The following is a 23,887-nucleotide window of genomic DNA, read 5'->3' as shown; positions in this document are numbered from 1 at the left end:
CCCTCATTGTTACTTCCTCAGAAAGTTCAATCAAGTTAGTCAGACATGACCTTCCCTAATCCATGCTGACTGTCCTTGATTAATCCGTGTCTCTCTGCGTGATGAGTTATCCTGTCTCTCAGAATTTTTGTCAACAATTGGCCCATCACCGAGGTTAGGCTGACAGGCTGGCCTGTAATTACTTGTCCTAACCCTTTCTCATGTTTGCCACCCTCCAATCCCAAGTCTTTATTCTTTCATGGGATGATGGGCATCACTGGCAAGGCCAGAATTTGTTGCCCATCCCCAAATGCCCTCAAACTGAGTGGCTTTCTCTGCAATTTCAGAGGGCAGCTAAGAGTCAGCCACGTCGCTGTGAGTCTGGAGTCACAAGTAGGCCAGACCAGGTAAGGACAGCAGATTTCCTTCCTTAACAGTTATTAGTGAACCAGATGGGTTTTTACAACGATTGATGATAGATCAATAGTCACCATTGCTGAGACCGGCTTTCAATTTTATTTCACCAGCTGCCGTGATGGGATTTGAACTCACGTCCCCGGAGCGTTAACCAGACCTCCGGACTACGAGCCCAGTGACATCATCACTGCACCGCCACTGACCCTTGGCACCCAGAGAGGATTGGAAAATGACGGTCAGGAGCTTCCACCCTTCCTTCGCTCCTCCGATTCTGGCCTCGGGTGCATCCCATTTTAATCGCTCCGCCAGTGGCAGTTGCCTGGCCCCTAAGCTCTGGGATCCCCCTCAGAGAGAAATCTCTCTGCCTCTCTCTCTCTCTCTCTCCTCCTTCAAAACCTGTCTCTCTCTGACCAAGCTTCTGGGTTGCCTTATCCACTTAAGCGGCTCGGTGTCCAACTTGGTCCGATAATCGCTCCTGCGAAACGCCTTAAAGGTGCTCTAGAAACAGAAGCTGGTTCCTTTTATTGCTAAATAAGACAAAAGATGCAAGCTACGGATGTTTGAAATCTTGTTTATTTAAAGGACAAACCCAGACACTACAAGATTTTACTGTACCATGTCAATTTCGGAAATCCAAGTACCTAATGCACAATATCATCAATCTGCTCGCGTTTTATTCACTCCAATAGACAGTGGGCACTCATCGCTTCACCCCAAACAATGGAAACTTGCTGCTCAGGGTGTACACACCGGTCCTCCATGCCTACAGCGCTCGGTTAGAAAAAAAAAGCTTTAAACTGCAGCCTGTACGTTAAAATCTCTTACAGTTGTATAAACCGCCACCCATACGGGATTGGTTAAGGGCCATGCAGTCCACGACACCTGATGGTGGGGGTGGGGTGGGGTTGGAGGGGAAGGAGGTAGCAGGGGTCAAAGGTCAAGGGGGGGGGCGGAGAAATGTGCCTCGTTGGATTCCAAAGTCGCCTTTGACCGTGTAGTAGATAACCATAGAAAACAAAAAGCACTCATTGATACATGGGTTTATTTCTTAATATAAACACAGTAATTCCAGCAAAATCCAGGTTCAGACAGCAGAATAAACACTAATAACAGTTATGGATAAGCAGGGTTTAATTGACTGGAAAGTTGATTGTACAGAAATTTTGGTTAAAGAAAGTTTAAAGGCAAGAAGCTTTCCAATGCTTTCTAGAACGAACGGCTGATGATTGCTATACATTACATCTATCACATGAATGGTAATGCTATCAGTATTATGGCAATTCCCACAAATACAGTCCATGTTTGTTGAAGGGTGGGGTGGGGTGAGGTGGGGTGGGGGAGGGGGAGGGGGAGGGGAAAACCAGCTTTGGACTGGCGGAAGGGATCAGTAACATAACACGTGTAACACTTTTTATATACTATAAATATATAGTATACACAGAAACTCTGTATGTTGGCTTAAAAGGTCAAACAACATGAAAAGAAATCAATATTTTGACCAATGCAAGTTTTGTGTGTTTTTTTTTATATTATAATACAATGCTTTGTTTTTTTAATCTCTCCAAAATGTCCATCTTTGAAAACATTCTCGTGCAAAGAGTGAGGAGGTCATATACTTCGAGTTCTGTAGCCTTCCCAAAGCAAGCTGTCTGGCGCCATATCATATCATTAACTGCTGTGTTGTGTCATTGTATGGTTCTGTAAAAGAGAAGAAGAAAATTATACGTTGAGGTGAGACTTGCTGAACTACACTTTCACCGAACACGCACTTATTTTGGCAATAACTATGATTGGTTGTTTAGCAGCAGTCGTACCACACCTGCTCATGAAGGAACACCAATTGTTACCGGTATCTCTTTTGTGCTAGGTTATGTGGCTGCAGCATCTTACATCTTTTTCAAAAGACATTTCTCCGCTCCTCAACCTGCTTGGCTTTTGCTGGGGAATGGGTCCACAGCGGTATCTAGCCTCAATCTTGCTGGATTCATTAGCCAGAGTGTTATTAATTACATCCGTCCACGTTTGGACTGAGATTTTCGAGGTGTGCCTCCAGAGGACGTCGACCCATTCAATCTCTCCTCGTAGAGCAGCTCTCTCATCCTGGGAATCAATGTAGTGAACCTTCATTGCACCAAGGTAAGTGTACCCTTCCTTAGGTTAGGAGACCAAAATTGTACACAGTACTCCAGGTGTGGCCTCACCAAAGCCCAATGTAATTGTACTCCATGTAGTACTGAGGGGGTGCTGCACTGTTGAAGGTGCCATCTTTTGGACAAGACGTTAAACTGAGGCCCTCTCAGGTGGTCGACAAAGGTCCCGTGGCCACTATTTCGAAAAATAGTCGGGGAGTTCCCCCAGTGTCTTAATCAATATTTATCCCTTAATCAACATCACTAAAAACAGATTATCTGATCATTATCACATTGCTATTCGTAAGAGCTTGCTGTGCGCAAATTGGTTGCCGTGTTTCCTACATTCCAACAGTGACTACACTTCAGAAGTACTTCTTGGGTGGTCGAGTGCTTTGAGATGTCAGGTGGGCATGAAAGGTGCTATATAAATGCAAGCTTTTTTTTTGATCGTGACAACTGCATATCAACACAATAGTTAACCTTTTTTATAAGCGTTTAAACTTTCTGACTCCAGAGTTTATTTGTCTAAGTGCCCCGCACGCATTTAAATGTCAACAAATTCATTATTTAAATATGTAAAATATCTCAAAATATAGCCATAAATTGTTAAATTCAACACAATAGTTAGCAAATCACTTTAACCTCTATAAGCCCAGCCATAGTGACAAACCTTTTGAGAATTGTAGCAAGCCCTAGATTTATCTCCACCTCTTTGTCTCTCTTGTGCATTGCAGCAACTTGCCAAGGTCTCTTCCACAGCACCTCCTAAACCCATGACCTCTGCCATTTCCAAGTTCCCCTCCAAGCCACACGCCATCCTGACTTGGAAATATATCGGCCGTTCCTTCACTGTTGCTGGGTCAAAATCCTGGAACTCCCTCCCTAACAGCACTGTGGGTGTACCTACACCACATGGACTGCAGCGGGTTCAAGAAGGCAGCTCACCACCACCACCATCAAGGGTAATTAGGGTTGGGCAATAAATGCTGGCCCAGCCAGTGACGCCCACATCCCATAAGTTGAATGTAAATGTAAAAAAAGAAATGCTTTTCCAAAGTGACAAGGAACTGTTCCAGTGGAGAGTTAGTTTTACAGTAAACTGGTTTTATGATGGGCTTGGTCAGATCTTACTGTGGACAGGTGCCTGAGGCACCGGTGTCTCTGAGCAAGCAGCCTCTCTGTAAAGTTACCAGGCTCCTGATAGCACTTCGAGTGGGAGGAACCTGAAAGAGGCTGGGTTGCCGGGGACTGCTGGATATGCACGTGCCAGGAGCTCTGAACTCCAGGACCCCACTGGACCCAATTTACAAAACAGCAAGAGTTTCAGACAGAAGGAAGGAAACGTTCAACTCATTATCACGTGAGAATTACTTTACTCCTGACGGGTTTGCTTCTCTCCCTCACTTCTAATGAGCACTGGCTCAGGCTGGGAATAAAAGGAACAGAAAGGACTTGCATTTATGTAGCGCTTTTCACGACCTCAGGGCTCCCAAAGTGCATGACAGCCAAGGAAGTGCTTTTTTTCTGAAGTATGGTCACTGTTGTAATGTCGGAAACTCTGCAAGCAAGCGATGCACAGCAAGATCCCACAAGCAGCAATGTGATAATGGCCAACTAATCTGTTCCATTTTGGTGGTGTTGGTTGAAGGACAGATACTGACCTGGACACCCTGCTCCTCTTTGAATTAGTGACCGTGGGGGTCCCTTCCATCCACCTGAGGGGACAGAAGATTTAAGGCCTCATCTGAAAGACACAGCACACCTTCCAGGGCTGGCACTGGGAGTGTTAGCCTGGGTTTTGTTCTCAAGTCTCTGGTGATCTCCTCCAGCCCCACAACCCATAGACATTGCTGTGCTCCCCTATTTCTGACCTTTTGAGTGGCCCTGATTTTAATCGCTCCACCATTGGCGGCAGCGCCTTCAGCTGCCTGGGCCCCTAAGCTCTGGAATTCCCTCCCTAAATCACTCCACCGCTCCACCAGTCTTCCCTCCTTTAAGATGCTCCTTAAGATGTACCTCTTTGACCAAGCTTTTGGTCACCTGATCTGATGTCCCCTTTATGTGGCTCAGTGTCAAATTCGTCCATTATACTGTGGTGAGGTGCATGGGACTACCTGCTATGTTAAAGTTGCAATATAGATGAAGCTTGTTGACATTGTAATGTAGGAAATACAGCAGCCAATTTGTGCACAGCAAGCTCCCATAGATAACAAGGAAACGAATGACCAGGTAAGATTTAGTTCTAGTTGAGGGATAAGTATTGGCTAGGTCGCTGGGGACAACTCCCTGCTCTTCTTCAAAATAGTGACCATAGGATCATTATGTACACCTGAGAAAGCAGGCAGGGCCTTGATTCAATGTCTCATCAAAAAGATGGCACCTCCAACAGTGCAGCAGTCTCTCAGTACTGGCACTGGAATGTTCTCTCCCTCTGTTACTTATTTTCTACCTAAGTGAAGATATTCATGGGATTTGAGTGTTGTTGTTGCCCATCCCTAATTGCCCCCTGAGAAGGTGGCGGTGAGCCATCTTCTTGAACCGCTGCAGTCCATGTGGTGTGGGTACACCCACAGTGCTGCTAGGGAGGGAGTTCCAGGATTTTGACCCAGCGACAGTGAAGGAACGGCCGATATATTTCCAAGTCGGGATGGTGAGTGGCTTGGAGGGGAACTTCCAGGTGGTGGTGTCCCCAGCTATCTGCTGCCCTTGTCCTTCTAGGTGACAGAGCTCGAGGGTTTGGCAGGTGCTGTCAATGGAAAATCAATTGCCATGAGAACAGACGATTGAAAGATCGGGGGTGGGGAGCAGGACCAATGGGATCGCTCTTTCAAAGAGGCAGCACAGGCATGATGACCTCCTTCGGTACTGTAGGATTCTACCTGAACTTGGATACAGTATGTGCCGATCCGCCAAACTTACTTAACTATGAATGAAATGCTAAAATGAAATCAGGGGCTAATATCTATTTAATGACAGTTTAGCTGAGTTTATCTCGCTCGTGCACATTTTAATTAGTTAGTCTGACGGCAGAAGGAGAAACTATTCATGCAAACAATAAAGTTCCAATTCAGAAGCAAATTATTCGAAGCTGTGAGGGACTAAGACCTTCCACTATATCTTTTAATAAAATATCTATGGATATGCTCATTGCTATTTCTAAAATTTTTAAAATGAAAAAGACTTTTAAAATGGCTGAACCTATGTCTGTCTGTGACCCCCCTCCCCCCCCCATCGAACAAAAGAAGCTACCTGGCAGTTTTGGGAAAACTCTGACTCCATTATCTCTGAGGAACCATGAATGTGTGGACCACACAGCCCAAATTCAAAGAGAGCTATACAAAGGCCATCTGCATTTAATAACCCAGGCTGGTCAACAGGAGACGGATTGCCTGCTAAGGCAAAGGACGCCGCAACCTTCCTTTCAATTCCTAACGGCTGAGACATTTAATAGTCTTTAGAATCCAGATGATTGATACACATACTTTGTCAATGATGGCGGAAAGGTGGGAGTCATGTGACATGGGCCTCTGGCTTGTGGAACATGTAATATTGCCTTGCATAGCTCAAACTGCTGTTTACCATCTAACTAGCAGTCTCATAGACAAGGAGCTCAGCCCAAGTTGGATACCTGGCCCCATCTACACTGCATCTGCTGGAAGTTCTGTTACCATCACCTACACGATTGATTAAACTCTGCATGCCTAGCTCATCGTGTCAAGTCAACACGACTGGAAAAGTGAATTATCCAGCATTGGTTTTCAGCCCACCAACCTCCATGATTTTGATTCTGGGCTCTGGAACCCATGTGAACCAATATTTATTTCCTCTGTGGTCTCGGTACTGTAAAACCTTCTTTTCTCTATCCCTCTCTTTACTGCCTGAGTGTGGAGGTGATGTTGTGACCTTCCATTCACGTTTTGAGTGTGTGCAAATAAACTAACCCTTTGCGTCTGTCCTATCTCGAGTTTGCTGTGGGGATATTAATAGAAAATTGGATCACACAAAAACCGAAGAGTTGGGAAATGCTTATAAAGAGGGAAACAATTCAAAACACCTTTCTGTTTATGGACAAGTGGTCAGAGGAGCAAATAGCACTGTTTAAATTAAACCCCCTCCTGTCCTTAACAAAGTTAATAAAGGTTTAACATTCTGTTAAGAAACAGAAAGGGAAAAATAGAGAGTTAAACAGTGTCCAAACCACATGCATTACATCAGTCATCACACTTCATAGAAGTAGTTCATTGGCTGTAGGTGTTTTGAGATGTTCTGATGTCCTCAGGTTGGGTTCCGCCAGGGCCACTCAGCTCACAGCATCATCACAGCCTTAGTTCAAACATGAACAAAAGAGCTGAACTCCAGAAGTGAGGTGGGAGTGACTGCCCTTGACATCAAGACAGCATTTGACTGAGTGTGGCATCAAGGAGCCCTAGCAAACTGGAGTCAATGGGAATCAGGGGGAAAACTCTCCACTGGTTAGAGACATGCCTAGCACAAAGGAAATTTGGTTGTGGTTAAAGGAGGTCAGTCATCTCAGTCCCAGGATATCACTGCAGGAGTTCCTCAGGGTAGTGTCCTCAGCCCAACCATCTTCAGCTGCTTCATCAGTGACCTTCCTTCCATCATTAGATCAGGAGTGGGGATGTTCGCTGATGTTTGCACAATGTTCAGCATCATTCGTGACTCCTCAGATACTGAACTAGTCCATGTCTAAATGCAGCAAGACCTGGACAATATCCAGGCTTGGGCTGACAAGTGGCAAGTAATATTCACACCACATAAGTGTCAGGCAATGATCATATCCAACAAGAGAGAATCCAACCATCGCCCTTTTGACGCTCAAAGGTATTACCATCACTGAATGCCCCACTATCAACATCCTGGGGGTTACCATTGACCAGAAACTGAACTGGACTAGCCATATAAATACTGTGGCTACAACAGCAGGTCAGAGGCTGGGAATCCTGCGATGAGTAACTCACCTCCGGACTCCACAAAGCCAGTCCAACATCTACAAGGCACAAGTCAGGAGTGTGATGGAATGCTCTCCACTTGCCTGGATGAGTGCAGCTCCAACAACACTCAAGACACCATCCAGGACAAAGCAGCCTGCTTGATTGGCACCACATCCACAAACATTCACTCCCTCCACTACCGACGCAAAATGGCAGCAGTGTGTACCATCTACAAGATGCACTGCAGAAATTCACCAAGGCTCCTTCAACAGCACCTTCCAAACCCATGACCACTACCATCTAGAAGGACAAGGGCAGCAGACACACGGGAACACCACCACCTGGAAGTTCCCCTTCAAGTCACTCACCATCCTGACTTGGAAATATATCCCCGTTCCTTCAGTGTTGCTGGATCAAAATCCTGGAACTCCCTCCCTAACAGCACTGTGGGTGTACCTACACCACATGGACTGCAGCAGTTCAAGAAGGCAGCTCACCACCACCTTCTCAAGGGAAATTAGGAATGGACAATAAATGCTGGCTCAGCCTGTGATGCTCACACCCGAAATAAAATAAAGATACCAAAGCCACTTCAAATTGTCATAATACGAACATATGAATTAGGAGCAGGAGTCGGCCACTCGGCCCCTCGAGCCTGCTCCACCATTCAATAAGATCATGGCTGATCTGAATGTAACCTCAAACCCACATTCCTGTCTTTTTGGTTTATATATAATTATATTTGCTAATAATGGTCAGTATGACTGTATTACATAGAATTTTACAGCACAGAAACAGGCCATTTGGCCCAACTAGTCCATGATTGTGTTTATGCTCTACACGGGCCTTCTCCCACTCTCTCTTCATCACATCCTATCAGCATATCCTTCCTCCCTCATGTGTTAATCTAGCGTTCGCTTAAATGTATCCATGCTATTCACTTTAACCACCCCATTCCAGGTTAGATCACATCTGAGCACTATATTCAGAAAGGACATGTTGTTCCGTGTAGATTTCCCAGAATGTTAACCAGGGTTCCAACAGCTAGATCATGAGGAGCAATTACATCAAGTAGGCTTACATTCTATTTTTCTTCATTCTTTCACAGGATGTGGGCGTTGCTGGCAGGGCCAGCATTTGTTGCCCATCCCTAATTACCCCTAAGAAAGTGGTGCTGAGCTGCCTGCAACAGGGGGGCTTTCTAGGCCATTTCAGAGGGCAGTTAAGAGTCAATCACCATTGCTGTGGATCTGGGGTCACATGTAGGCCAGACCAGGTAAGGACAGCAGATTTCCTTCCCTAAAGGACATTAGTGAACCAGATGGGTTTTTACAACAATCGATGATAGTTTCATTGTCACCATTACTGAGACTAGCTTTATATTCCAGATTTTTTAAAAATTCATTCACAGGATGTGGGTGTCACTGGCTAGGCCAGCATTTATTGCCCACCATAGTTGCCCTTGAGAAGGTGGTGGTAAGCTGCCTTCTTGAACCACTGCAGTCCATGTGGTGTAGGTACACCCACAGTGCTGTTAGGGAGGGAGTTCCAGGATTTGGACCCAGCGACAGTGAAGGAACAGCGATATATTTCCAAGTCAGGATGGTGAGTGACTTGGAGAGGAACTTCCAGGTGGTGGTGTTCCCATCTATCTGCTGCCCTTGTCCTTCTAGGTGCTAGTGGTTGTGGGTTTGGAAGGTGCTGTCTAAGGAGCCTTGGTGAATTCCTGCAGTGCATCTTGTAGATGGTACACACTGCTGCTACTGTGCATCGGTGGTGGAGGGAGTGAATGTTCGTGGATGTGGTGCCAATCAAGCGGGCTGCTTTGTCCTGGATGGTGTCAAGCTTCTTGAGTGTTGTTGAAGCTGCACTCATCCAGGCAGGTGAGGAGTATTCCATCACACTCCTGACTTGTGCCTTGTAGATGGTGGACAGACTTTGGGGAGTCAGGAGGTGAGTTACTCTTTGCAGGATTCCTAGCCTCTGACCTGCTGTTGTAGCCACAGTATTTATATGGATAGTCCAGTTCAGTTTCTGGTCAATGGTAACCCCCAGGATGTTGATAGTGGGGAATTCAGTGATGGTAATGCCATTGAGCATCAAGGGGCGATGCTTAGATTCTCTCTTGTTGGAGATGGTCATTACCTGGCACTTGTGTGGCACAAATATTACTAGTCATTTGTCAGCCCAAGCCTGGATATTGTCCAGGTCTTGCTGCCACTTCTGATCTTAAGATGGAGGGAAGGTCACTGTTGAAGAAATTTAGATTTAGTTAATAGAATTTAAATTCCACCAACTACCGTGGTGGGATTTCAGTCTATGACCGTAGAACATTAGCCTGGACCTCTAGATTACTAGCCCAGTTACATTACCACAAAGCCACTATCTCCCCATATATCACCAGCTTCCTGAGTATAGGAGGTTAAGACGGGGGGGGGGTGGGATTTGATTGAGAATTTCAGGATTGTTTGTGGGGGGGAGTCGATGGAGAGAAACTGTATCTGCTACTGAGGGATTCTAGGACAAGAGGACATAACCTTAGAAGCAGAGCCAAGCCTTTGAGGAGGAAGGTTAGGAAATGCTTCTTCATGCAAGTGTGGAACTCTCTCCCACAGAAAGCAGCCGATACTGGGGGGTTATTTACTCATTTTAAATCTGAGATGGATTCATTTTTGTTAGACAGGGTTACGAAAGGAAATGGAGCCCAGGCAGGCAGATTGAGTTAGAATATGGAACAGACACGATCTCGCTTAACGGTACAGCAGGCTTCAGAGGCTGAATGGTCTGCTCTGCTTCTCATTCTCACCAGTTTTTTGAGTAAGACGACCAAGGGGAGCATCTTATGGAAATCTGCTCCCCTAAGGGTGTCACTAGGTAATGCACCATAGAATTACACTGCACAGGGAGGAGATCATTCGGCCCATCGAGTCTGTGCTAGCTCCGTCAAAGAACAATCCAGTTAGTCCTGCAATCTTCCTGTCCTTCAAGCGTTTATCCAATCCCCTTTTGAAAGGCGTGACTGAACCTGCTTACGCCAGCCTATCAGATCCCACTGATAGCGGAATAACAACCGTGGGATCCTGTCCACCCACCCGAGGGGCAGAAGGTTTAACGTCTCACCTGAAAGAGGCAGCACACCTTCAGTACTGGCACTGGGAGCATTAGCCTGGATTCTGTGCTCAAGTCTCTGGTGATCTCCTCCAGCCCCCACAACCCTTATTCCGAATCACAACAATGCATAGCATAAAACATAGGTTTTCCTCATGTCAAAGAACAAAGAAAAGTACAGCACAGGAACAGGCCCTTCAGCCCTCCAAGCCTGCGCCGATCATATTGCCCGTCAACTAAAACATTTTGCACTTCCGGGGTCCGTATCCCTCTATTCCCATCCTATTCATGTATTTGTCAAGCTGCCTCTTAAACACCACTATCGTACCTGCTTCCACCACCTCCTCTGGCAGCGAATTCCAGACACTCACTACCCTCTGCGTAAAAAACTTGCCCCGCACATCACCTCTATAGTTTTCTCCTCTCACCTTAAATCTATGTCCCCTAGTAATTGACTCTTCCACCCTGGGAAGAAGCTTCTGACGATCTACTCTGTCCATGCCACTCATAATTTTGTAAACTTCTATCAAGTCGCCCCTCAATCTCCGTCGCTCTAGTGAGAACAATCCGAGTTTCTCCAACCTCTCCTCATAGCTAATAACCTCCAGACCAGGCAGCATCCTGGTAAACCTCCTCTGCACCCTCTTGTGCGCTTATGGTTCTTTTGCTAATCACCTTAAATCTTTTTTTTTTAAGTGTAATGTTGCCTGCACAGTAATTTTAAAAAAAATTTATTCTTTCATGGGATGTGGGCATCACTGGCAAGGCCTTGAACTGAGTGACTTGCTGGGCTATTTCAGAGACCAGTTAAGAGTCAGACACATTGCTGTGGGTCTGGAGTCACATGTAGGCCAGACCAGGTAAGGACGGCAGATTTCCTTCCCTAAAGGGCATTAGTGAACCAGATGGGTTTTTATGACAATCAATGATAGCTTCATAGTCACCATTACTGAGACAAGCATTACATTCAAGATTTATTCATTGAATTTAAATTCCACCAGGGGCAGGATTTGAACCCATACCCCCCAGAGGGCTAGCCTAGGCGTTACTCAGCCAGAGGCATCGCCACTATGCCATCAGCTCCACAGAAAGTAAACAAATAAATAGCTTATTTGAATCTGCGTCCCAAATGGCAGCCAGTCAGGGACACACCATGCCTGTGCCTGGGTAGAAAACTGGGCTTCAGTAGAGAGCGACTTTGCCTTTCTCGTCATCGGTGAGAGGCCTGGTGCGTCCGGGTAGAACTGAGAGAGTTGCCACTTAGTGTTACTACAAGAAGCAGCACGAATGTTCCCTGGGATAGTCAGCACCACTTATTGCTCTCCTCCTGGACATCAGACCAGGCCGGGGGCTGGGGGGGAACCCAGCTCACTTTATTTACGCAACAAGTGACGTTACCCTTTTAAAAAAAAACAACATTGTTCAAATGGCTGGAGAGACTTGGGCAGCAAGTGGCTGACTGCAAGCAGTGCGAAGATCCCAGGATTACTCTCCCCCGCCCTGTGCTGAGTTGGTCACCAGTAAATCCAGTCAGGGACTTGGAAGGAGCTTCTTTTCCCAGAGAGTGGTGAGAGTGTGGGACTCATGGAACTCAATCACGGGGAGCGGCTGCGGTGAATAGCAAGGCCTGCCTTGAAGAGGAAGCTAGATAAATACATGAGGCAGGAAGGAGTAGAAGGATATGGTGATGGGGTGAGATGGCGGCAGGTGGGAGGGGGAACTGTGTGGAGCACAAACACCAGCACACTGTAAATACTCTACATCCTTACAAATGGGTTTCAGTGGGGGCTTGAGTGTGGCTTAAAGTGGGTCTTAAGCCCTCACTGCTCCTGCTTTCGAGGCATAAAAGGGAATGTGCAATGACAACCAGTTTCAGGAAGCCACGTTCAATCTGCAGTTGGGTTGCAGACACCACCACGTTGGCGAGAATGGCTTCCAAGGCCTCCTGAAACAACAATGATCTCACGCGGCAAGTTGCTGCGATCTGGAACCCGCTGCCTGGAAGGGCGGTGGAAGTGGATTCAACAGGAACTTTCAAAAGGGGAGTTGGATAAATGCTTGAAAAGGGAAATCTTAATCAGATGAGGGGGCAGGCTCGAAGGGGCTCCGCGTCTTTAAAAAACGCAATCCCTTAATGAACCGGCTGATTGAGATGCCTGTCGAATCACAGAACGGGGCAGCACAGAACCAGGCCGAATGGCCTGGTGAGCCTGAGCCAGCTTTTCTTGAAACAGTCATTCAAAGCAGTCTCTGATTCCCTTCTCTCTCCCCACGGCTTTACAAATATTTTCCTTTTCAAGTATTTACGGGTTCCTCTTTATCCACCTTGCTTGTTACTTCCTCAAAGAACTCCTATAAGTTGGTCAAACACAATTTCCCTTTCACAAAATCGTGTTGACTCTGCCTGATTGCGTTAAGATTTTCTAAGCGTCCTGTTAACCTCCTTAATAATAGATTCCAGCATTGTTTTTCCCTCTGACAGATGTTAGGCTAACTGCTCAGTGGTCACCTGCTTCCTCTCTCCTTCCTTCTTTGAACAGAGGAGTTACATTGGCTACTTTCCAATCTGATGGGATCTTTCCCGAATCGAAGGAATTTTGGAAAATTACAACCAGTGCATCTACCACCTCAGCAGCCACTTCTTTTAAGGCCCTAGGATGCAGGCCATCAGGTCCTGGAGATTTGTCAGCCTTTCGTCCTGATAGTTTTCTCAGTACCCTTTCCCTGGTGATTGTAATTGTTTTAAGTTCCTCCCTGTCTTTCACCTTTCGGTTTACAATTATTTCTGGGATGTTATTTGGGTGTTCTCTGCAGTGAAGCCAGACACAAAATATCTGTGCAACATTTCCGCCATTTCCTTATTTTCCATTATTAATTCTGTAGACACACTCCCTAGAGGAACAATGCTTACTTTAGTTACTCTATTTCTATATAAATGCTTGCAGAAACTCTTATACCTGTTTTTATATTTCTAGCTAGCTTTCTCCCATACTCTAATTTCTCCCTCCTTTTTTTTTAGTCATTCTTTGCCAGTTTTTAAATTCTGTCCAATCATCTGACCTACCACTAATCTTCACAGAATTCCTTTGATTTGATACTACCCTTATCTTTCTTAGTTAGCCATGGATGATGCATTCTTCTCAAAGAGCCTTTCTTTCTCAGTGTAATGTGTCTTTGCTGAGTGTTATCAAATATCTCCTTAAGTGTCTGACACCGCATCTCTACTGTCATAACCTTTAACTTAATTTCCCAGTAAATTTTAGCCAGCTCTATCTTCATACTCTTGTAATTGCCTTTATTTAAGTTTAAACACTAGTCTTAGATCTACTCTTCTCACCCTCAAAGTGAATGTGAAATTTAATCAGGATCACTGCTACCTAGAGGCTCCCTGCCTTCTCCCGGTAACCCTGCATATATTTGCTTTTCAGGTATTAATCTAATTCCCCCCTTGAATGCCTCAGTTGAACCTGCCTCCCCCACACTCTCAGGCAGCGCATTCCAGATGATAACCGCTCGCTGCATGAAAAAAGTTTCTCCTCATGTCGCTATTGCTTCTTTTGCCAATGATCTTAAACCTCTGCCCTCTGGTCCACGATCCTTCCACCCATGGGAACAGTTTCTCCCTACCCACTCTGCCCAGACCCCTCCTGATCTTGAACACCTCGATCAAATCTCCTCTCAACCTTCTCCTTGCCAAGGAAAACGGGTCCGTACTTCTCCAATCTGTCGGCGTGTCTACATAGAATCTACCTATGAGCTGAGCAGGGAGGGTTTCACGGAAAAATTCTGCCGTAGAACAGAATAAGAGAGCCAAAACGATGAAGAATGATTGCGGGCTGGGGGGGTTAGGCAAATAGCTATCGACCAAGGTAGCCAATGACAGAGGCAGCATTTCCTTCGAGGCTGTCTGATTGGCCGCGCAACGTCAATAACTCCGCCAAATCAAGATTCAGAGACTGGCTGGTAGATTAAAGCGATGAGAATTTCTTTGGGAACAGCTTCTCACTAAGGCTCAGAGATAAGCCTGTGATCCTTCGGTAAGAGTTGCCTAAGGGACGGGTGGAAATAGCAAGGGGGCGAGCGCGGGGAAGGATTCGAAGACGCGGATGAGGATTTCAAAAAGCGAGTTGCTGTCGGATCTGGGAGCAGCATCGGTAGCTCTGCAGGCACAAGGGCGATAGGTGGGAGGGATTTGGCGCGAGTTAGGTCACGGGCAGCAGAGTTTGAGCTGACCCTCAAGCTTACGGAGGGCGGGGGAGGTGGGAGACCAGCCAGGGGAGCCCTGGAACAGTCCAGTCTGGGGGAGAGGGGGTGGGGGGGGTAACAAACCTATTAGTGAGGGTTTCAGCAGCAGGTGAGGGTGAGACGGGGCAAAGTCGGGTGAGGTTACAGAGGTGGAACTAGGAGGTCGTAGTGATGGCGGGGATGTGAAGTCAGAAACTTAAGGGGCTAAAATGTTGTGCCTTATTGAAGGAAAGGGTATGGAGTAAGCAGTTCAGGTGAGGGTCAGGTGTGGCATCTAGGCCGCAAACAGTCTGGTTCAGCCTCAGACAGCGACTTGCGAGAGGGATGGAGTCAGCAGCTAAGGAATAGAGCTTGTATTATAAGACCAGAAGACACAGGAGCAGAAGTTAGGCCATTCGGCCCATCGAGTCTGCTCCCCCATTCAATCATGGCTGATAAGTTTCTCAACCCCATTCTCCCGCCTTCTCCCCGTAACCTTTGATCCCCTAACCAATCAATTGTGGGTTGAAAACAATGGCTTCAGCATTCCCAACGCTTAACCATAGGAAATTTCTGCTCATCCAGCACTGGGTGTCGGATGAGCAGTCTGATACCTTAGCAAAGTGGGAGAGTCGAGAGGGGTGGTGGTGAGGTCGGGCTGGGGGGGTCGTCAGAGTTCATGGGAAAACGAACGCCGTGCCTTTGGATGATGTCACCGAGGGGGGGAGCATGTAGATGAGACATAGGAGGGAGGGGTCAAGGGTAGATCCTTGTGGAGAAACAGTGGCAGCAGTGAGGGAACGGGAAGAGAAAGTGATTGTCCAGATTATGCCAGTGTAGATAGGAATGGAAACTTGGGGGGGGGTAACAGGGGTCTCGAGCAGCTGAAACAGGGGCAAGGAGTGTTGGCCCCAGTTCCCCCAGTGTGGGTGGGAAACGAGTTGCATCGACTGAGAGGAACAGTAACTTTAAACTGCCTTGGTCCTAGGCCAGTTATGTTGGAAACTCTAACAGCTCTTTTTCAATCCCAGCTGTACTGATTAGTCCATCGCAGTTTTCTAAATGAAGGCGCCTGTTATGTGGGAATAAATATACTTCATGGAAGCAGATGGATGATTAATGACCCATGCTCATTGCTGCATTGAACTTCTCTGAAGCACCCTCACCACTGGCCACACTGCACCAGTTACAGTCCAGCTAACATACCACCCCTGTACTCCAAATGAAAACGCTGGGTATCTTTATTTTACTTCAATATCCGCAGAATGAAAGTTAAGATTAAATAGAGTGCGTCAGTGACTATAAACTGTCTTTCTACATCGCATGACAGGTGCCCCAGTCGTTCATGCATTACAATTTTGACAGAATGACCAGCTGTAAGATGGAGCAATTGGGTTTTTTCTCCATCTTGTTCCTTCTCCTATAACAAAAGCAAAATATATAGTCCTGAAGAAGAGTCACACGGACTCGAAATGTTAACTCTGTCTTTCTCTCCGCAGATGCTGTCAGACCTGAGTTTTTCCAGTAATTTTTGTTCTCGTTCCTTCTCCAGTTCACTTCACTGCATCTCGATACAGTTACATATCGTACTGCACCATTAACTCTCAACCTGTTAATCCTCACTGCTTCTTCTCCAGTAACACATTCAGTTTCTCTGGTAGGAGAGATAATAAAAGCCTTTGGCCCTGCCTGGAACATTCAGACCGATTAAAGGTCAGTCCTGAGGGTGGGTGATTGGAGTTGAGCATGCATGTGTGAGTGTGAGTTAGTGTAAGTGAGAGTGTGTGGGCATGTATGTGTGTGAGTGAGAGAGTGTATGTGTATGAGAGTGTGAGTGAGATTGAGCGTGAGAGCAAGTGTGTGTGAGTGTGTGTGAGAGTGTGAGTATGTGTGTGATTGTGTATGTTAGAGAGTGAGTGTGAGAGTGAGAGTGCTTTTTTATTCATTCATGGGATGTGGGCTTCACTGGCTGGACCAGTGTTTATTGACCATCCCTAGTTGCCCTTGAGAAGGTGGTGGTGAGCTGCCTTCTTGAACTGCTGCAGTCCCTGTGCTGTTAGGGAGTGTGTTCCGGGATTTTGGTCCAGCGACTCAATGTGTGAGCATGTGTGACTGTGTGTGTGATTGTTTGTGTGTGTGTGAGAGTGTATGTGTGTGTGACTGTTTGTATGTGTGTATGTGTGTGTGTGTCTGTGTGTGTGACTGTTTGTGTGTGTGTGAGTGTATGTGTGTGTAACTGTGTGTGTGTGTGAGTGTATGTGTGTGTGACTGTGTGAGAGTGTATGTGTGTGGGACTGTGTGTGTGTGTGTGTGTGTCTGTGTGTGTGTGTGTGAGAGTATGTGTGTGTGTGTGTGAGAGTGTGTGTGTGTGTGTGACTGTTTGTGTGTGTGTGTGTGTGTGTGTGCCTGTGTGTGTGTGTGAATATGTGTGCATGTGTGTGTCAGTGTGTGTGTAGTGTGAACGAGTGAGTGTGTGTGTGAGTGACTGTGTGAGTGGCTGTGTATGAGAGTGTGGGTGAATGAATGTGAGTAAATGAGTGTGAGTGTGAGAGTGTCTGTGTATGTGAGAGTATGAGTGAACAATTGTGAGTGAGTGAGTGTGAGTAAGTAAGCGAGTATGTGTGTGTGAGTGTCTGTATGCGAGTATGAGTAATGAGTGTGAGTGAGTGAGTGTGTGTGTCTGCGTATGTGAGAGTGTGTGAATCAGTGTGAGTGAGTGAATGAGTGAATGCTTGTGTGTGTGTGTGAGTGTCTGTGTATGTGAAGGTGTGTGTGAATGAGTGTGAGTGAGTGCCTGTGTATGTGAGGGTGTGTGTGAATGAGTGTGAGTGAGTGCCTGTGTATGTGAGAGTGTGTGTGAAAGAGTGAGTGAGTGTGTCTGTGTATGTGAAAGTGCCTAAATGAGTGTGAGTGAATGAGTGTAAGTGAGTGTGTCTGAGTGTGAATGAATGAGTGTGTATGTGTGAGTGAGTGTGTGTCTGTGTATGTGAGAGTGAGTGTGTGTGCACGTGAGTATGTGTGAGAGTGTGTGTGAGCGAGTGAGTGTGTGTCTATGTATGTGAGTGTTTGTAAATGAGTGTGAGTGAATGTGTGTGTGTGAGTGTGCGTGTGTCTGTGTGTTTGTGGAGTGTGTGTGTGTTTGCAATGTGTGTGTGTGAGTGAATATGCATGTGTGTGAGAGAGTGTGCATCAGCATGAAAGTGTGAATGTGAATCTATGTGAATGTGACTGTGTTTGAGTGTGTGTTTGTGAGACTGAGTGTAAGAATGTGAATATGACAGTTTGAATGCGTGTATGAATGTGAGTGTGAGATTGTGAACATGACTGTGTGTGTGAGAGTGATTGTGAGAGAATGTGAATGCGTGAGTGTGTGTGAATGTGACTGTATGTATGTGAATGTGAGAGAGTGAGTGTGAGAATGCGAATGTGACTGTGTGTGTATAAGTGTGTGTGTGAGTGAATGTGACTGTGAGAGTATGAGAATGTGACTGTGTTTGAGTGTATGTGTGTATGAGAGAGAGTGTGAGAATGTGAATGTGACTGTGTCTGAGTGTGTGTGTGTGTGAGAGTGAGTGTGAGATTGTGAACGTGACTGTGTTTGAATGCCCGTATGTGTGTGAGAATGTGAATGTGACTGTGTGTGAGAGAGAGTGTGAGAGTGTGTGTGAGAATGTGAATGTGACTGTGTGTGTGTGAATGTGAATGTGACTGTGTGTGAGACAGTGTGTGTGAGAGTGTGAGAGTGTGTGTGAGAATGTGAATGTGTGTGAGAGAGTGAGTGTGAGAGTGTATGTGAGAATGTGAATGTGACTGTGTGAGTGTGAGAGTGTGTGAGAGTGTGAGAGTGTGTGTGAGAATGTGAATGTGACTGTGTGAGTGTGAGAGAGATGAGTGAGAGTGAGTGTGAGAATGTGAATGTGACTGTGTGTGTGAGAGAGAGATGAGTGTGAGAGTGAGTGTGAGAATGTGAATGTGACTGTGTGTGAGAGAGTGTGAGAGTGTGTGTGAGAGTGTGAGAGTGTGTGTGAGAATGTGAATGTGACTGTGTGTGTGTGAGAATGTGAATGTGACTGTGTGTGTGTGAGAGAGAGATGAGTGTGAGAGTGAGTGTGAGAATGTGAATGTGACTGTGTGTGCGTGTGTGTGCGTGCGTGCATGTGTGAGATAGTGTGAGAATGTGAATGTGACTGCGTGCGTATGTGAGTGTATATATGTGTGAGTGCGCGTTCACGTGAGTGTGTGAATATAATTGTGAGAGTGAGTGTGAGTATAAGCGTAAGTGTAAGTGTGCGTAAGTGTGAGTGTGTAAGTGTGTGAATGTGTGTAATTGTGATCGAGAGTGTGAGTTTGCAGCAGTGCCTTTAAAAGCTGACTTTGGAAATGCCTGCAAGTTCTGCATGTGATCTTTCGAGCAGGAGTAGAAAAAAATCTTCTTTAAATGTGTTTGTCTGATGCCCCCATGGCCAGGGGAGAGATCCCAGTGGTGGGCAGTGGAAGGACAGAAGCTGTAGCCTTATTAATGAATGCAGCCTATTATGAGACTGCCTGACTCCTGCAATGTTCCCAGAAGTATGTACCGTACGTGACTCAAAATACCAGAATATTGACACAAAGCAAGCCATGCACCCCTAAGGAGAATTACTCTTTGGATATAATGTAGGCTCGTAACAGCTATTAGAGCACTAAATAAAATCCTTGGGGAATGCTGCTGACATATCCTGTATTCTGCCTCTCTCCAAAGCATTAGGAGAATTTCCTTCTAAAGGCATTCTCAAGGACAGTGTTCAAAGGACCAAACTAGCGGTCGACATGAGTGAATCCGGCAGCAACCTTGAGTATTATAACGATAAGTCTCTCATTTCCAATCAATACAGATGATTCTACAGCGACTGCGTTGTTTTGAGGATTAAATCTATTGGAAGTAATTCAATTACGGTGATAATGAACGTGTTGCACGATGACGGCGTAACGAGGAGGAAAGGGTAATGAAAGGATGAAGGGAAGAAGGGGCAGAGATAATATTAAAATTAAGCAGGACGCAGAAGCTGGCGAAACCAACGACTCAAGACTAAAGGCAGCTAAACAATTCAACCCGGCGCAGTGTTTTTCGGCGACCGTTAGTCAAATTGCCAAACACTGCGTCCTGGCTTCGCTGGGCTAAAGGCTATGGTGACTGGGGAGTTTTTACCTCGCATGCCGTGTAAACTGGGATCAGTGGTACAATCGTGGGCATGTGTACCCCCACCTCCCTAAACCTGCAGGAAAGCACAATGTTTTCGCCCTTTCTTCGCACACCCCACTCCCGGGGGTGTGTTTTCTTTTCATGGAGACTTCCATCTCTACCTGAGTTTCTCGTGCTTCTTCCTGCCCCAACATCCACCCACCCCCCCACCCCACCCCCCCCCCCCCCCACCCCCCACCCCACTCCCACCGCCCACCCCCAACCCATTTCTGGCTGGCGCTGGATGTACCTCACAGTGATTACAACAACTTGCATTTGAATAGCACCTTTCACTTCACGGAATAAAAAAAAAACCCCCAAGTTGCTTCACAGGAACGCTATCAAACAAAATTTGACACTGAGCCTCAGAAGGAGATTATATAGGACAGGGGACCAAAAAGCTTGGTCAAAGAGGTAGGATGGAGAAAGACCGAGGCAGAGGGGGAATTCCAGGGCTTTGAGTCTTGACGACCGCGACACCAATTTTACTTTTCTTTCGCGGAAGGTGAATGGCGCTGGGCAAGGCCAGCGTTCGTTGCCCACCCCTAATTGCCCTTGAACCGAATGGATTTCTGGGCCATTTCGGAGGGGCAGTTAAGGGTCAGCCACCTTGCTGTGGGTCTGGAGTCACATGCAGGCCAGACGAGCAAAGGGGAACAGATTTCCTTCCCTGAAGGACATTAGTGAACCCGATGGGTTTCTACAACAGCGAGAAGGTAGTTTCATGGTCACCGTTACTGAGACTAGCTTTATATTCCAGGTTTGCTGCCCTTACCTGGCCTGGCCTACATGTGACTCCAGACCCACAGCAATGTGGCTGACTCTGAAATGCCCTCTGAGCAGATTAGGGATGGGCAATAAATGCTGTCCTAGCCAGCGACGCCCACATCCCATATGAAAGGATAAAAAAATCAATTCAAGATTTGTTAATTGAATTTAAGTTCCACCAGCTACCATGGTGGGATTTGAACCCATGCCCTCAGAGTGTTAGCCTTGGCCGCTGGATCACTGGCTCAGCAACATTACCACTGTGCCACCATCTCCCCTTCGATACAGTAGGAAGTTGCTGGAAAGACTCAGCAGGTCAGACAGTATCAGTGGAGATGGAAACACAGCTAATGTTCAGAACTGGAAGGAGTTAGAGATGTTACGTGTTTTGGTTAAGTACAGAGGCTGGGAAATGGGGAGAAAGACTGGCTTTTCTGACATCCGTGACCTCCGGGCACCCGAAAGCGCTTTACAGCCAATGAAGTACTTTTTGAAGTGTAATCGCTGTTGCGGTGCAGGAAGCGCAGCAGCCAATTCACACACAGCAAGATCCCACAAACAGCAACGCGATATTGATCAGATAATCTGCGTTTTGTCACATCGACTGAGGGCTAAATATTGGCCAGGGCGCTCCTCTTCTTCATAACAACGCCGTGGCACCTACTGCATCCACCCGAGAGCAGGTGGGGGCCTCGGTTTGACGTCACGTCCAAAAATACGGCATCTCCAACAGTGCAGCACTCCCTCCGTGCTGCACCGGGAGCGCACCCAGGTTTAACTTTCGTGCTGGAATCCTGGGGTGGGTCTTGAACCCAGAAGCGTCGCAGTCAGGGACTGAGCCACTGCTCACATGGAGTGTGGGAAGGAAGGAACAAAACTGGTGGCCGATGGCAGGAAAACAGGAGAGAGGAAATGACAAAAGGGGTTGAGTGCGTAAGGCAAATGGGAATGGTTATTGGAACAAGTCAAGCAACGTAGGATGGTAATAGCAGAACAATTCCCTGCTGTCTGAGAAAACAGGAGCAGGGGTTTACGGTCAGAAGCTACTGAAGATGGAGGATTGGAAAGCGTGAAGACACGGAATGTTGGACTGAATTTAATGCCCTCCCTGAGGTGAGGTCGGGAGGGAGGCAGGGGGAGCGTTTAATAGGTCGGGAGGTGGGGGCCCCACCCCTGCCCCGGTTAGGGTCAGAGCTGGAAGGCTCGTGTGTGGCCTTCCCACCCTAAAAGCCAACTGAGGCCCCTGAGTAATAGAGACATAGAAACTAGGAGCAGGAGTAGGCCATTCGGCCCTTCGAGCCTGCCCCGCCATTCATCATGATCATGGCTGATCCCTCTATCTGAGTTTCTCAGCTCTGAAGAAGAGTCATGAGGACTCGAAAGGTTAACTTTGTTTCTCTCTCTCCACAGATGCTGTCGGACCTGCTGAGTTTTTCCAGCATTTTCTGTTTTTGTTTTAGTTAAGCATGATTTCCCTTTCATAAACCCCTGCTGACTCTGTCTAATCCCGTTAATGCTTTCCAAGTGTTCTGTTACCATGTATTTTATAATAGACTCTAGCATTTTCCCCACTACTGATGTTAGGCTAACTGGTCTGTAATTCTGTTTTTTTTCTCCCTCCTTTTTTAAATAGTGGGGTTACATTTGCCACCCTCCAATCTGTAGGAATTGCTCCAGAGTCTATAGAATTTTGGAAGATGACCACCAATGCATCCAATATTCCCAGCGCCACTTCCTTTAGTGTTCTGGGGTGTAGATTATCAAGTCCTGTGGATTTTTCAGCCTTTAACCCCATTAATTCCTCCAGCACCATTTTTTTTACTATTACTGATTTTCTTGAATTCCTCCCTCTCACTAGACCCTTGGTTCCCTAACATTTCTGGGGAATTATTCATGTCCTCTTCTGTGAAGACAGAACCAAAATATGTATTCAATTCTTCTGCCATTTCTTTGTTCCCCATTATAATTTCCCCAGTTTCTGACTGTAAGGGACCTACATTTGTCTTTGCTAATGTTTTTCTCTTCACGTATTTATAAAAGCTTTTACAGTCAGTTTTTATGTTCCCTGCAAGTTTACTGTCATACACCATTTTCCCCTTCTTGATCAATCTTTTTGTCCACTTTTGCTGAATTCCAAACTGTTCCCAATCCTCAGGCTTGCTAATTTTTCTGACTATTTTATATGTCTCCTCTTTGGATCTAATACTATCCTAATTTCTTTTGTAAGCCATGGTTGTGCCACCTTTCCTGTTTTATTTTTGCGCCAGACAGGAATGAATAATTGTTGTAATTCATGCATACGATCCTTAAATATTAGCCATTGCCTATCCACTGTCAACCCTTTCAGTAAGGTTCCCCAATCCATCATTGCCAACTCACGCCTCATAGCCTCCTCGTTCTGTTTATTTAGATTCAGGACCCTAGTTTCGGATTCAACTTCTTCACTCTCCATCCGAATGAACAATTCTATCATTTTATGGTCGCTCCTCCCCAAGGGACCCCACACAACAAGATTGTTGATTAATCCTTTCTCATTGCACAACACCCAGTCTAGGATAGCCTGCTCTCTAGTTGGTTCCACAACATATTGGTCTAAAAAACTATCACGCACACAGTCCAGGAAATCCTCCTCCACAGTATTATTGCTAGTGTGGTTTGTCCAATCTATATGTAGATTAAAGTCACCCATGATTACAGTTGAATCCTTATTGCATACAACTCTAATTTCCTGTTTAATGCTTTTCCTTACATCTCCATTACTGTTTGGGGGCCGATAGACAACCCCCACCAATGTTTTCTGCCCCTTGGTGTTTCTCATCTCCACCCAAACAGACTCCACATCATGATTTTCTGAGCCAATTTCCTTCCTCATTATTGCACTGATTTCCTCTTCACTAACAGTGCTACCCCACCTCCTTTCCCTATTTGTCTGTCCTTCCTAAATATTGAATACCCCTGGATGTTCAGTTCCCTTGGTCACCCTGCAGACATGTCTCTGTAATTGCAACTATATCATAACTGCTTATATCTATTTGCGCTGTTAATTCATCTACCTTATTGTGAATGCTCCATGCATTAAGGTACAA

General features: G+C 46.2%; 1 protein-coding gene across 6 annotated transcripts in view; it reads right to left on the bottom strand.

The window, feature by feature from the left end:
- Positions 1–951: 951 nt before the first annotated feature.
- znf521 (zinc finger protein 521) overlaps positions 952–23,887 on the bottom strand; it is a 530,556-nt gene continuing 507,620 nt past the window's right edge. For all 6 annotated transcript variants that reach the window (XM_078541146.1, XM_078541148.1, XM_078541147.1 and 3 more), the window contains one exon: positions 952–2,094. In XM_078541146.1, the coding sequence (XP_078397272.1) occupies positions 2,065–2,094 (30 nt within the window). In that variant the 3' untranslated portion in view covers positions 952–2,064. The remainder of the gene's footprint in view (positions 2,095–23,887) is intronic.

Source organism: Cetorhinus maximus, chromosome 4 (assembly GCF_964194155.1).
Source record: "Cetorhinus maximus chromosome 4, sCetMax3.hap1.1, whole genome shotgun sequence".
In the NCBI taxonomy this organism is placed as follows: domain Eukaryota; kingdom Metazoa; phylum Chordata; class Chondrichthyes; order Lamniformes; family Cetorhinidae; genus Cetorhinus; species Cetorhinus maximus.
This window is presented reverse-complemented; position numbering and strand designations above follow the sequence as displayed.